We start from the raw sequence: 13,955 nt of genomic DNA on the forward strand, positions 1-13,955 counted from the left end.
ATGTTTCTGTCTGGCATACACACCTACTTCAGTATGAGGAGTGCAAAGAGCAAGCAATAATTAGGCTAGGAAACTCCCCAAAGAGGCTAGATTTGGAGTTGTGTGCTCCCAAAGGGCACTAATCCCACTCTTCATCACCTCCTAATAATGTTGATGTTCACTCACTCCCAGCTGTACAAGATATAAAGGGAGAAGGCTGAGGTAATGGCATTCCAGTGCCCAAAATACAAGTAATTTTCGCCAGGGCAGGGGATACTCTCCATTCTTAGTTTAGAAGCTTGTAAAATTCTTTAGCCATCATTGTAATTCTCAGATTTTTCTTCTCAATTTTCAAGAATCCCCACAGGATCCTGGGAGTCCTTAACATATTAAAATACAGAGTGAGACTGCTACAAAAGCTATAATCACCAGTGTTTCAGCAATATATTTAACTTCAAACCCTTGAGATGACTTTGTTAAATCAATCCATTTAGAAATTTTGCAAACTATACTGATCGAAATCAGAACTGTTCTCTGTGGAGAAATTCTGGGCCAATTTATGATGACTCACATGGAAATAAACTTCCTAGGAAGAAAAAGACACATAAAAAGGAAGTTTTCCTTATCCACATTCCCTTCTGAGATGCTATGCTGACTACAGGCTATGATGGGAGAGGGCAAGGAAAATTCATAAGTAATGTACATTAGGTAGTAATTACTTTACACAAAACTGTCCTTTAGGAGTTCCTATTGTGGCTCAGTGGGTTACAAACCCGACTAGTATGCATGAGGATGTGGGTTTGATCCCTGGCCTTGCTCAGGGGGTTAAAGGATCCAGTGTTGCTTCAAGCTGCAGTGTAGGTTGCAGACATGGCCCAGAGCCTGAATTTCTGTGGCTCTGGCTTAGGCTGGCAGCTGTATCTCTGATTCAACCTGTAGCCTGGGAACATCCATATACCGCATGTGTAGTCATAAAAAGCAAGCAAACAAACAAACAAACAAAAAACATAAAAAACCTGTCCTTTATCTTGGCAATAAAGGGAAAATGGTTTGTGTTGGGTATTATGAAGCTGCAGAAAGAAGAGCTAAACATGATGACATATGGAAATAAAGACAAATATGTTTCATTAATTTTATTACTCAAGGCAGAATTCTACCTTGAATTTGTGTTATAAAAACAGCTACCATCAATATCTGATCTCTACACTGATGATTTTTTTTTCCAACTAAACATGGGGCATAAAAGAAAACAGTGAGTAAGAGGAAAAAAAAAATCTGCTAAAAATGTATATACTGGTAAATTGGATTTAAACTAAATGGAACTTATGTTAATATTCACATTATTCCCTTGATGGCATCCTCACAGACACATGACCTTAATTACCAATGTCCACCAGTAAAGGAGACTATCTCAGAGAAGGGCTTTTTAGAGGCAGGATTAAGATGGGAAAATAGAAAGACTGGAGCATACTATATCTCATAAAAACAGAATTACAACCAAATGCTGAACAACTTTCAACCAAATGGACTGGAAATTTTCAAAAAGATATCATACTCCAGAAGACAAAGAAGAGGCCAAATCAAGATGGTAGGAGGGGCAATTATACAATATAAGAAACTCCATACCCTCCAGGTGGGAAGCCCACAGAATGGAAAGTAACTATATCACAGAGACTCGCCTATAGGAGTGAGAATTCGGAGCCCCACATCAAATCCCCAGGTCTGGGGATCTGGCATTGGGAAAAAGAGCCCCCTAAGGATCTGGCACTGAAGGCTAGTGGGGCTTGTGCACAAGAGCTCCATGGGACTGGGGGAAACGGAAACCCCATTCTTGAAAGGTACACACAGACTTTGATGTGCACTGGGTCCCAGGGCAAAGCAAAGGCTCCAGAGGAATCTGGGTTGGAGGGTCTCATGAGAAAACAGGGGGTGACTGTGGCTCGTTGTGGGTTAAGGACATTGGAGGCAAAGCTCTCAGGAATATTCATCAGCATTTGTTTCTCAGAAGGTGGCCATTTTGGGAAAATCTGGCCCCACCCATCAGTGCTGAGAAGCTCCAGGCCAAATGATAATTTAGGTGGGATCACAGCCCCATCCATCAGTAAAGAGGCTGCCTAAAGACCCCTCAGGCACACAGCTGCATTGAATTTTACCCAGAGACAAAGCCCCACCCACCAGAGGGATAAGAATCAGCTCCACCTACCAATGGGCAGGCACCAGTCCCTCCCATCAGTAAGCCTTTAGCAAGCCCCTGTACCAACTTCAGCCACAAGGTGGACAGATGCCAGAAGTAAGAGAAGCTACAACTATATTATCTGTAAAAAGGTTACTACACCAAAAACCTATAAAAATGAAAGGTAGAGAATGGAGAAAGAAAAAAAATTCAAAAACAGCTAAGGGATGAGGAGATTCTCAGCCTCCAGGGAAAAGACTTTAGACTGTTGATGCTGAAGACGATGCAAGACATGGGAAATAAACTGAAGGCAAAGATGGATAATTTATAGGAAACACTGACCAAAGAGATACAAGATATAAAACTTAAGCAAGCAGAGATAAAAAATACAACTGAAATAAAAAAATTCATTAGAAGCAACTGACAGAAGAATACAAGAGGCAGAAGAATGAATAAGCAAGGAGGAAGACAGACTAGTGGAAATCACTAATCCAGAGCAGAAAAAAGAAAAAAGGGTGAAAAGAAATGAAGAGAGTCTCAGAGAACTCTAGGACAAGTTTAAATGCACCAACATCCGTATTATAGGGGTGCCAGAAGGAGAAGAGAGAGAGAAAGGGACAGAAAAATTATTCGAAGGGATGATAGCTGAAAACTTCCCTAACATGGGAAAGGAACCACTCACTCGAATCCAGGAAGCACAATGCGTACCATATAAAATAAACCCAAGGAGGAACACCCAAGACACATACTAATCAAACAGAACAAAATGAAAGACAAAGAGAAAATCTTGAAAGCGGCTAGGGAAAAGAAACACTACATACAAGGGAACTCCAATAAGGTTATCAGCAGATTTTTCAGCAGAAACTCTGCAGGCCAGAAGGGAGTGGCATGATATACTTCACGTGATGAAAGGAAAAAACCTCCAACCAAGATTACTCTACCCAGCAAAGTTCTCATTCACATGTGAAGGAAAAATCAAAAGCTTTACAGATAAGCAAAAGCTAAGTGAATTCAGCAATATTAAACCAGCTTTACAACAAATACTAAAGGGACTTCTCTAGGCAGAAGAGAAAACACAGCAACAGGAAACAAAAATACCACAAATGACAAGGCTCATCAGTAAAGGCATATATACAGTAAAGATAGAAAATCATCCACACACAAATATGCTACCCAAATAAGAAATCATGAGAAGAGGAGGGTACAAATGCAGGACACTGGAGATGCACTTGCAATTAAGAGAAAAACAACTTAAAACAATCTCCTATATATATAGACTTCTATATCAAAACTTAAAGGTAACTGCAAATCAAAAATCTACAGTCGATATACAAACAAATAAGAAAAATAAACTCAAATACAGCACTAAAGACAGTCATCAAACCACAAGAGGAGAGAACAAGAGAAGTAGGGAAGAAAAAAAGAGTAACAAAAAACAAATCCAAAACAGTTAATAAAGTGTCAGTAAGAACATACATATCAATAATTACCTTAAATGTTAATGGAATAAACACCCAACCAAAAGACATAGACTAGCTGAATGGATACAAAAACAAGACCCATATATATATATGCTGTCTTCAAGACACCCATTTCATTTCTAAGGACACATACAAATTGAAAGTAAGAGGATGGAAGAAAACATTCCATGCAAACGGTAATCAAAAGAAATCTGGAGTAGCAATACTCATAACAGACAAAATAGGCCTTAAAATGAAGAACATTTTAAGAGACAAGGACATTACATGATGATCAAAGGATCAATCAAAGAAGAAGACATAACAATTGTAAATATATATGCACCCATCGTAAGATCACTTCAACATCTAAGGCAACTACTAATAACCTGAAAGGGAGAAATCGACAATAACACAATAAAGCGGGGATTTAACACCCCACTTACAGCAATGGACAGATCATCCAGACAGAAAATCATCAAGAAAACATAGGACATGAATCAAACATTAGACCAGATGGACTTCATAGATATTTATAGGACATTTCATCCAAAAGCAGCAGAATACACATTCTTCTCAAGTGCACATGGAACATTCTCTATGATTGATCATATTCTGGGCCACGAATCAAGGCTCAGTAATTTTAAGAAGACTGAAATCATATTGGGCATCTTTTCTGACCATAACACTATATGACTGGAAATCAACAACAAGAAAAAAACTGCAAAAAACACAAACACATGGAGACTAAACAACATGCTACTAAACAACCAATGGATCACTGAAGAAATCAAAGAGGAAATTAAAAAATACCTAGAAGCAAATGACAACGAAGATACGACACCCAAAACCTATGGGATGCAGCAAAAGCTGTTCTAAGAGGAAAGTTTACAGCAATACAAGCCCACCTCAGGAAACAAGAAAAAGCTCAAATAAACAAGCTAACTTTACATCTAAAGCAGCTTGAGAGAGAAGAACAGACAAGACCTAAAGTTAGTAGAAGGAAAGAAATCATAAAGATCAGAACAGAAATCAATGAAATAGAAACAAGGAAAACTACAGAAAAGATCAATGAAATGAAAAGCTGGTTCTTTGAAAAGATCAACAAAATTGATAAACCCTTATCCAGGCTTATCAAGAAAAAAAGAGAGAGGACTCACATCAATAAAATTAGAAATGAAAAAGGAGAAGTAACAACAGACATCACAGAAATACAAAGGATCATAAGAGACTACTATATGCAACTCTATGCCAATAAAATGGAAAACCTAGAAGAAATGGACAAATTCTTAGAAAAGTACAATCTTTCAAGACTAAACCAAGATGAAATAGAAAAGATGAAAGTACCAATCACAAGTACTGAAGTTGAAACTATGATTAAAAAGCTTCCAACAAATAAAACTTCAGGACCGGATGGCTTCACAGGCAAATTCTACCAAATATTTAGAAAAGACCTAACACCTATCCTTCAGAAAATATTTTGAAAAATTTCAGAGGAAGGAACACTCCCAAACTCATTTTATGATGCCACCATCAGCCCAATATCAAAGCCAAAGATACCACAAAAAAAAAAGAAAACTAAGGCCAATATCACTGATGATCATAGATGCAAAAATCCTCAACAAAATATTAGCAAACCAAATCCAGCAATACATTAAAAGGATTGTACACCATGATCAAGTGGGATTTATTCCAGGGATGCAAAGATTTTTCAATATCCTCAAATTAATCAGTGTGATACACCACATCAACAAACTGAGAAACAAAAAAGATATGATCATTTCAAAATATGCAGAAAAAGCTTTTGACAAAAAAATAAACAAATGGAACTTCAAGGTGATCAGACCATTTGGCAGTAGTAACAGCAGGGTGCATGAGTTCCCAGGGGAGTGAGAACAACAACAACTTGTGTTGACTGCAATGCCCTCCTCTGAGGTGACTGGAACTGCAGGTGGTGCCTGTTCAGAGACCCCTGCAGTGGTTTGCCCCCATCACCTGTAGACCATGCATGAAGCAACCCATCTCACTGGGCCCACATATGAGGTGTTGTAAAGGATGCTCCTAGTTGCAGAATCCTGAGAAGTGACAGAGATCAGGTGTGTGGGTACCTCCCAGAACATCTGGCAGTGACAGCAGCAGGGCACAGAAAAGAAAATCATGGACTTGGAGAATAGACTTGTGGTTGCCAAGGGGGAGGAGGAGGGAGTGGGGTGGTTGGGGGGCTTGGGATTAATAGATACAAACTATTGCCTTTGGAATGGATTAGCAATGAGATCCTGCTGTTTAGCCCTGGGAACTATGTCTAGTCACTTATGATGCATCAATGATAATGTGCGAAATTAGAATGTGTACATGTATATGTAACTGGGTCACCATGCTGTACAGTAGAAAAAAATTGTATTGGGGAAATAACAATTAAAAACAAACAAAAAAACAAATGGAACTTAACCAAACTTCAAAGTTTCTACACATCCAAGGAAACCTTAAACAAAATGAAAAGACAACCCACAGGATGGGAGAAAATCCTTGCAAATGAATCAACTGACAAGGGATTCATCTCCCAAATTTATAAACACCTCCTACAACTCCATGCCAAAAAAACAAACAACCCCATCCAAAAATGGGCAGAAGATCTAAACAGACAGTTCGCCAAAGAAGACATTCGGATGGCCCAAAAACACATGAAAAGATGTTCAACATCACTCAGTATTACAGGAATGCACATCAAAACCACTATGAGGTACCACCTTGCACCAGCCAGAATGGCCATCATCAAAAGGTCTACAGACAATAAGTGCTGGAGAGGGTGTGGAGAAAAAGGAACCCTATCACACTGTTGATGGGATTGTAAATTGGTGCAACCACTGTGGAAAACAGTATGGAGATTCTTCAGAAAACTAAACATAGAACTATCATTTGATCCAGCAATCCCACTCCTGGGCATCTATCCAAAGAAAACCATGACTCAAAAAGACACATGTACTCCAGTGTTCACTGCAGCACTATTTGCAATAGCCAAGACATGGAAACAACCTTAATGTCCACTGACAGAGGAGTGGATCAAGAAGAGGTGGTACATATACACAATGGAATATTACTCAGCCATTAAAAGGAAAGAAATAATGGCATTTGCAGCAACATGGATGGACCTAGAAATTATCACCAGACAATGAGACACCAACATCATATGCTATCACTTACATGTGGAATCTAAAAAAAGGACACGATGAACTTCTTTGCAGAACAGATACTGACTGACACACAGACTTTGAAAAACTTATGTTTTCCAAATGAGACAGTTCAGGCGGGTGGGGGTTTGGGATGGAAATGCTATAAAATTGGGTTGTAGTGCTCATTGTACAACTATAAATGTAATAAAATTCATTGAATAATTAAAAAATATATAAAGTGAATTTGATTTTCAAAAAAAGAGAAAGAGAAGGGCTCTTTACAGAAAATCTGCTTTAACTGATTCTTTTAGAAATTAAAAAAAAACAAACCCTTATAATGCTATGAATCGCTTGCAAGGACAAAATATCTGGTCAGTGGTCTGCTTTTTTTATTGAGGGGAACGTAAATACATTTTTGGAAACAGAGGGGTAAAAGGGGCAATGGGGTAAAACAAAAAAATAAATGTTACATCCAGAGATAGTAACTGGTTGTAAATTACTTCACACCAAGCCACATCAGTAAAATCTAGTCTATGAGCAACGACATTTCCCAACACACCAGATATAACAAGATACACAAATACTGCATGTAGTTTCTTACTCAGATGGTGTTAATAAAATTACAGGATTCATGTTAAAGACAAAGGCAATGTAATGAAACACACAGCATATTAATTCTGTGACTTGATACCTTTAGAGAAATGATTGTCAACTTCTGGAGGATCTTAAGGCAAATGTCAGAAATGACCAATTCACCGCATCATATTAAAAAGGAAGACCTGGAGCTCCTGTTGTGGCTGAGTGGTTAACAAATCTGACTAGCATCCATAAGGAAGCAGGTTGGATCCCTGGCATTGCTTAGTAGGTTAAGGATCTGGCGGTGCAGTGAGCTACAGTGTAGGTCACAGATGCAGCTCGGAACCCGCATTGCTGTGGCTGCGGTGTAGGCCAGCACCTGCAGCTCTGATTCAGCTCCTAGCCTGGGAACTTCCATATGCCGCAGGTGTGGCCCTAAAAAGCGGAAGGAAAAAAAAAAAGGAAGACTTTACTAGAAACACAGCTAGATTACGTGAAGCAATACTTTATGCCTAAAATACAAATTCCAAACAAACTATGTATTACTTATGGCCTCCTTATGGTATATATCTGCCACCTGATTTCATTTCCTCTTTACCAGGCAATTTTTTAGAAAAGTTTGTTACAAAGTTATGGTTACCAAAGGAGACAGGTAGTAGGGAGAAGAACGGACTTGGGGTTTGGAATTGGCACATGCACACACAGAGATGTATGGAATGACTAGCCAGTGGGGACCTCCTGTATATAGCACAGAGAACTCTACACAATATTCTGTGATAATCTACAAGGAGAAAGAATCTGAAAAAGAATGGGTATTGTGTACATGTATAACTGAATCACTTTGTTGTACAGCAGAAATTATCACAACATTATAAATCATCTACTTCAATAAAACTTTAAAAAATGAAAAAAAAAGTTTGTTACAACAAACTGTCAGAATAAATACTGAACACTACATGGTATAAATAGAATAAATACTGAAAAACAACCCAAGCTCACCTTCATCACTCGGCGCTTGTTGCTTCACCAGAGTCATTGGCGATCTTGCTGGAGGTTTACTAAGTGGATGGCGCCAACTTTTAGCAGTTTTGGTTTCTCCCTCTATTCTCTGGTTACGGAAAAAAAAAAAAATGGGGGAGAAACACCCACCATTAAAGATTTGTTTTAAACAAAAAACTACAGTTGTGATGATTTATGACAATTTAATAATGAAGAACTCCTGTAATTATTTGTCTACTGAATTTGCCCTTTGTTAAAGAAATTGAAATCTTCAGGTCAAAAGAAACAGGAATATATTCTATTAGTAGGTTTACTAACAGAGGAGTAAGTTAACTAATTCTTCCACTTGCTATTAAAACACTATCTGTAGGGCAGGGTATGTTTTTCAAACATACACTAAACTCAGCAGTTACCAAGGTTTCAAAAGTTCTTTAAAACTACTTTACATTTAGGATTATATATTCCTAACTATACAGGACCAAGGTAATTGCTCCCAGGTGAATAGATGGCAGGTTATTTTGTTTTCTACCTTGGCAATACTGCCAAGGTGAGAGCTCTCTCTTCCTCCCAAATATGAATTGCCACTTCTCTAAGAATCAAATGAGAAATCAAGTTATTGCTCTTGTTGTTTTAATATGGCACATGCCTGTCATCTTGAAATCACTTATATTTTATGTAAACTCTTTTGTCCTGAGTTTCCCAGACTACATTTTCCTTTCAAAGATAGAGGAAAAAGTTATATGCACCCTGCCACGTTCCAGACAGAAACTACTTACCAGCTTTCTTGAACATGCAATCAAAAAAAAAAAAGTCTCAAAAATTTCCCTGTAAGCTAAAGAAGGAGCGCCCTGAAGGGGAGAAATTGTGCTGACATCTGTCACCAAAGCAAGATTATGATAAAAATATGTCAGAATACTCTAATAAAAGCTAGGATCAGAAAGCAATAATACCAGATGAGATTTACCTATGGTTAAAAATAGCTAAAAAGTAATATGGGAAGTTATAACTCAGTCAACAACAATAATATTTATTAGGGAAGTTCCAGTTGGGCCTCAGTAGTTAACAAACCCAACTAGTATCCATGAAGATATGGGTTCAATCCCTGGCCTTACTCAGTTGGTTAAGAATATGGCATTGCTTGGAGTTCCTGCCGTGGCACAGTGGTCAACGAATCCGACTAGGAACCACGAGGTTGCGGGTTCGATCCCTGGCCTTGCTCAGTGGGTTAAGGATCAGGAATTGCCGTGAGCTGTGATGTGGGTCGTGGACATGGCTCAGATCCTGCATTGCTGTGGCTGGGGTGTAGGCCGGTAGCTGCAGCTCCTACTTGGCCCCTAGCCTGGGAACCTCCATATGCCACAGGTGCGGCCCTAAAAAGACAAGACAAAAATATATACTTATATTTATTAGGCCCTTACTACATGCCACACTGTTCTAAGAGTGAGCTACAGCAGGAAAAAATTATACCAGGTCCCTGCTTCCAAGGAGTGTATTATAGAGGGGGGAGGACAAGGCAATAAAAAAGGAAAAAGAAAATATCTATCAGGGAAAAATAAACAGGCAATACCAAAATAAATAAATACATAAAGCATGACAGAGGATAGAAATAGATGGGGAGGAGGCTTGTTTTTTGTTTTGTTTTGTTTTTTTCAGGGTCATCTGAAAAGAAGACTTTTGAATGGCATCTTGAGTGCAGTGAGGGAGCAATACATTTAGAGCCCTCTGGTGGAGTATTTTGGATAGCAGGAAGAGCATGTAAAGTGTGAACATAGTTGGTTTATTCCAGGAAAAGCATGGAAATCAGTTACAGATAGGCAGACACCTTACAAAATAACACTGTTTCTTGAGAAGGCTGACTAAAACTACCTACCACCAGCATACACATAGCATCAAAATTAATACTAAGAAAAACTGGTCATACTACACAAAAACATAATGGGTCTGTATTACTTAGAAGGACTGCCTGACATCATGGTGTGAGAAAAAAATACCACACAGCTGTTCCTGACAAGGGCATACTAAGCCACTCAGCCCTTGATAGCAGCACTTGCTTTCCTATGCGGTCAGTCTTTTGTTCAGTGAAATGATAACGATGAAGGTGAAAGGCACTGAGAATCACATTGCCTCCACCAAAAGCAAGGAAACAGAAAAGTTACTCTCAGTTCCATTCTAGTTTAAAGAATCTCACCAAATATAAACAGGCGTTTGACTTAGTTACCATTCCAGAATCCTAATATCTGTTCAGCTATAATTAATCCCTATGTATATTAAGTTGTAAATTTTGTTTACTGCAATGTGAATACTATTTTCCAATTTCTCTTAGCTACCTTTTCAAACAAATTAAACCATATTTTTCTATTTCTCATATGTTTCCGAGAAATATTTTACAGACAATCACGCAAAGAAATGACAAAAGTTATTTGGTGAAATTAGGAAATCATTTATATTTTATTGAACATTTTAAAACTATTTATAAACAGAGTATTCCAGAAGTTCCCACTGTGCTACAGTGGGTTAAGAATCCAACTGCAATGGTTTGAGTTGCTACGGAGGCACTGTTCAATCCTGGGCCCAGCGCAGTGGGTTAAAGGATTTGGCATTGCTGCAGAGGCTTGAATTCAATCCCTGGCCCAGGAACTTCCATGTGCTGTGGGTGTGGCCATATTAAAAAAAAGAAAAAAAAAAACAAAACAAAACTCCACAGTATTCCATGTTAATGTCCTTATTTACTCTCCTTTGCTGCTCAAAGAGACAAAAGGCTTGTGAGGAGGTGAAATGAGCAGAAGCAATCAAGTGGGTCTCTTCAGCAGATAGCACAATTTATCTGCTCAAACATGTGAGGATCCCCTTGCTCATCCACTTGAACTCCTTTATCAAGCTGTATGGGTCAGAAGAGATTACCAAATTCTGATCATCACTACACACAACTGTAGCCTGGCTGATACACTCACAATCTTACGGTTGCGGTGAGAGTTTATACTAAAAGACTATGATATTAACATCAGACCAGAACCAACAAGAAACAAGGAGGCCCTATGCAAAGAGTTAGAACAGGGAGGTTGGAAATCAAGAGGGATCTTGAGTTTTTCTAAAGGCAAAAGGCCTGTATCTAGGCAGAGTGGACAGGACCAGAGGGTCAGCCTGGTCCTGGATTTGGAATCCATGAGGAAAGAGTGAGGGGAAGGCACGACTGCTCTAATGTTAAAATAGAGGCACTAGGAAGCCTGGGACCCAGAGTTATTAAGTATTGGCAGAAAGAGGTCAGAGCCCTGCAAGTGAATTATTTCTAGCCTGGCTGATACTGCAGGTGACAGAACCATTCTGAATCTTGACTGTATCAATGTCACTATCAATGCAACATCCTATTAGAGTTTTCCAAGTTAATACTATTGGGGAAAACTGGGTACATAAGATCTTTCTATACTACTTACCACTGCATGTAAATCTGTAATTATCTCAAAATAATTAATTTTAGAAAAATGCAAATAAAAAGAAAGAAAATTAAGCTCCAACATGTAGCCACAAGTTCCATGTTCTCTGAATTATCACCATGTGAGCTAGAGCTCACAGAGGCTTACCTCCCAATCATCGAAGCAAGTGTGTTTAAGGACCACAAATGTGAAATGTTATTTCTTTCCTAAAATAAGATTCTGACATACAGCATGCTGTACTCAGAGAGTGCCTTGACAACATAATACAGTAAAAGTTGACACTGCTACGTACACTGGGGACTTTGAAGCCATTTCTCTCGCCACTGAGGACCGCTGAGGCTTCCCCAGGTTCGAGGCCACTCCCTCGGCTCTCCACATCACTCTCTTCTCCTTCTGTCAAAGCGCTGGTACTCTCTGCTACGGAGGAGTAGGACTCAGGTGATTTTGGCCAGGGGAGCTTGGGTGGGTCTGATTCCTCAGACGTCACGTGGCCACTAGACATAGAAGCATAGTCTGCCCTGGGATTCGAAGGTGGAACTGTGGCACAGGTTTGGTCAGCCTCGGTTTTGATTTCCTCTGCTAGAGCGGTGCTTAGGCAGATGTTTCCTGAGAGGTAAAACAAAAGGCTTTTAATAAATATTATGCTGTGTTATTGCTGAGAACTATTACACTATTCTCAACTAAATTTCTATCTTTCAACTTCCCCTGTAAGTTTCCAATAGAGATCTGAGGGGGAAAGGTCACCAAAGTCCCATGCAGCCTTCATAGTTGTTAAGGTAAGACCTTGGAGTTTGGCAAAATAATATATTTATTTACTTACTTGGCAAATAATAGACTTATTTTTTTGGCAAAATAAAGGAATAAAAGGCTCCACTGCAAACCAATGTCAAAAGCCTGGGTAATAATAATAATTATCCAAAGCAGTAGCAATTTGAAATCTTTCTAAAAATAAGAATTTAGTTCTAATACATGTTATGGGTGAAACATTCCAGCTCTAAGGATGTACCTCAAGAACACATGTAAAGCTGTGCATGTCCGATAAAAATTATTTCCTACTCTAATCCTGCATCATATACATTGACAGCATATGAAAGGAGATCACAAGCATTTCTTTTGTAAAGCCATCTCAGTCCATTCTTCCTCCTCCCTTAAACACATGCATGCACACACTCACACAAGTATCTGTTCACCTCTCACATGGTAGCTCAGATGATGCACCTAGCCAAGTCTTTTATGAAATGCTCTGCCAGGTCTCAAAACCTAGAAGTCAAAAGGCAGTAACCATATGGCGAAAGAACTAATAAAATTGGGTTCCCTTGGCCTAAACCAACCCAGTAATTCGAAAAGTAGTTAACCCAGTATAATAACAAAATCATGCTGAGGGACTGTAAAGAAATATGCAGGAATTCCTATTGGGGCTCAGTAGGTTAAGAACCCAACAAAGGGAGTTGCTGTCGTGGCACAGCAGTAACGAATCTGACGAGGAAACATGAGATTGTGGGTTCAATCCCTGGCCTCGCTCAGTGAGTTAAGGATAAGGTGTTGCTGTGAGCTGTGGTGTAGGTCACAGACACGGCTCCGATCTGGCGTGGTTGTGGCTCTGATGTAGGTTGTAGCTCCAATTCGACCCCTAGCCTGGGAACCTGCATATGTCATTGGTGGGGCCCTAAAAAGACAAAAGAGAAAAAAAGAAAAGAACCCAACATAGTATCCATGAGGATGCACATTCAATCCCTGGCCTCGCTCAATGGGTTAAGGATCCAGCGTTGCCACAAGCTGCGGGCTAGGTTGCAGATGTGGCTCAGATCAGGTATTGCCAAGGCTGTGGTATAGGCCAGCAGCAGCAGCTCCAATTCAACCCCTAGCCTAGGAACTTCCATATGCCACAGGTGTAGCTGCTTAAAAAAAAAAAAAAAAAAAAAAAAAAAAAAAAAAAAAGAAATATGCATATGTATTGCATAACTGTTTTCTCTGCACTGCTTGCTACCTTCTTTACTTTCCATATTCATGCATTCATCACAAATCAACTCAGAAGTCACCTACTCCAAGACACCTTTCCAGTCCAGCCTCCTGTCTATTTTGGGTCTTTCTTTGGTGTATGTCTATGTCATCCCTATAGTGGTACTTAGCATATTAGATAGAGATTAGGTTTATTTGTTTAGGTCTCCAA

General features: G+C 39.1%; 1 protein-coding gene across 2 annotated transcripts in view; it reads right to left on the reverse strand.

The window, feature by feature from the left end:
• KDM4C (lysine demethylase 4C) overlaps positions 1 to 13,955 on the reverse strand; it is a 436,444-nt gene that overhangs the window by 176,645 nt on the left and 245,844 nt on the right. For both annotated transcript variants that reach the window (XM_021063858.1, XM_021063862.1), the window contains 2 exons: positions 12,078 to 12,391; positions 8,355 to 8,463 (listed from right to left, as the gene is read on the reverse strand). In XM_021063858.1, coding sequence (XP_020919517.1) covers positions 8,355 to 8,463; positions 12,078 to 12,391 — 423 coding nt within the window. The remainder of the gene's footprint in view (positions 1 to 8,354; positions 8,464 to 12,077; positions 12,392 to 13,955) is intronic.

The sequence above is a fragment of the Sus scrofa genome, chromosome 1 (assembly GCF_000003025.6).
Source record: "Sus scrofa isolate TJ Tabasco breed Duroc chromosome 1, Sscrofa11.1, whole genome shotgun sequence".
Classification (NCBI taxonomy): domain Eukaryota; kingdom Metazoa; phylum Chordata; class Mammalia; order Artiodactyla; family Suidae; genus Sus; species Sus scrofa.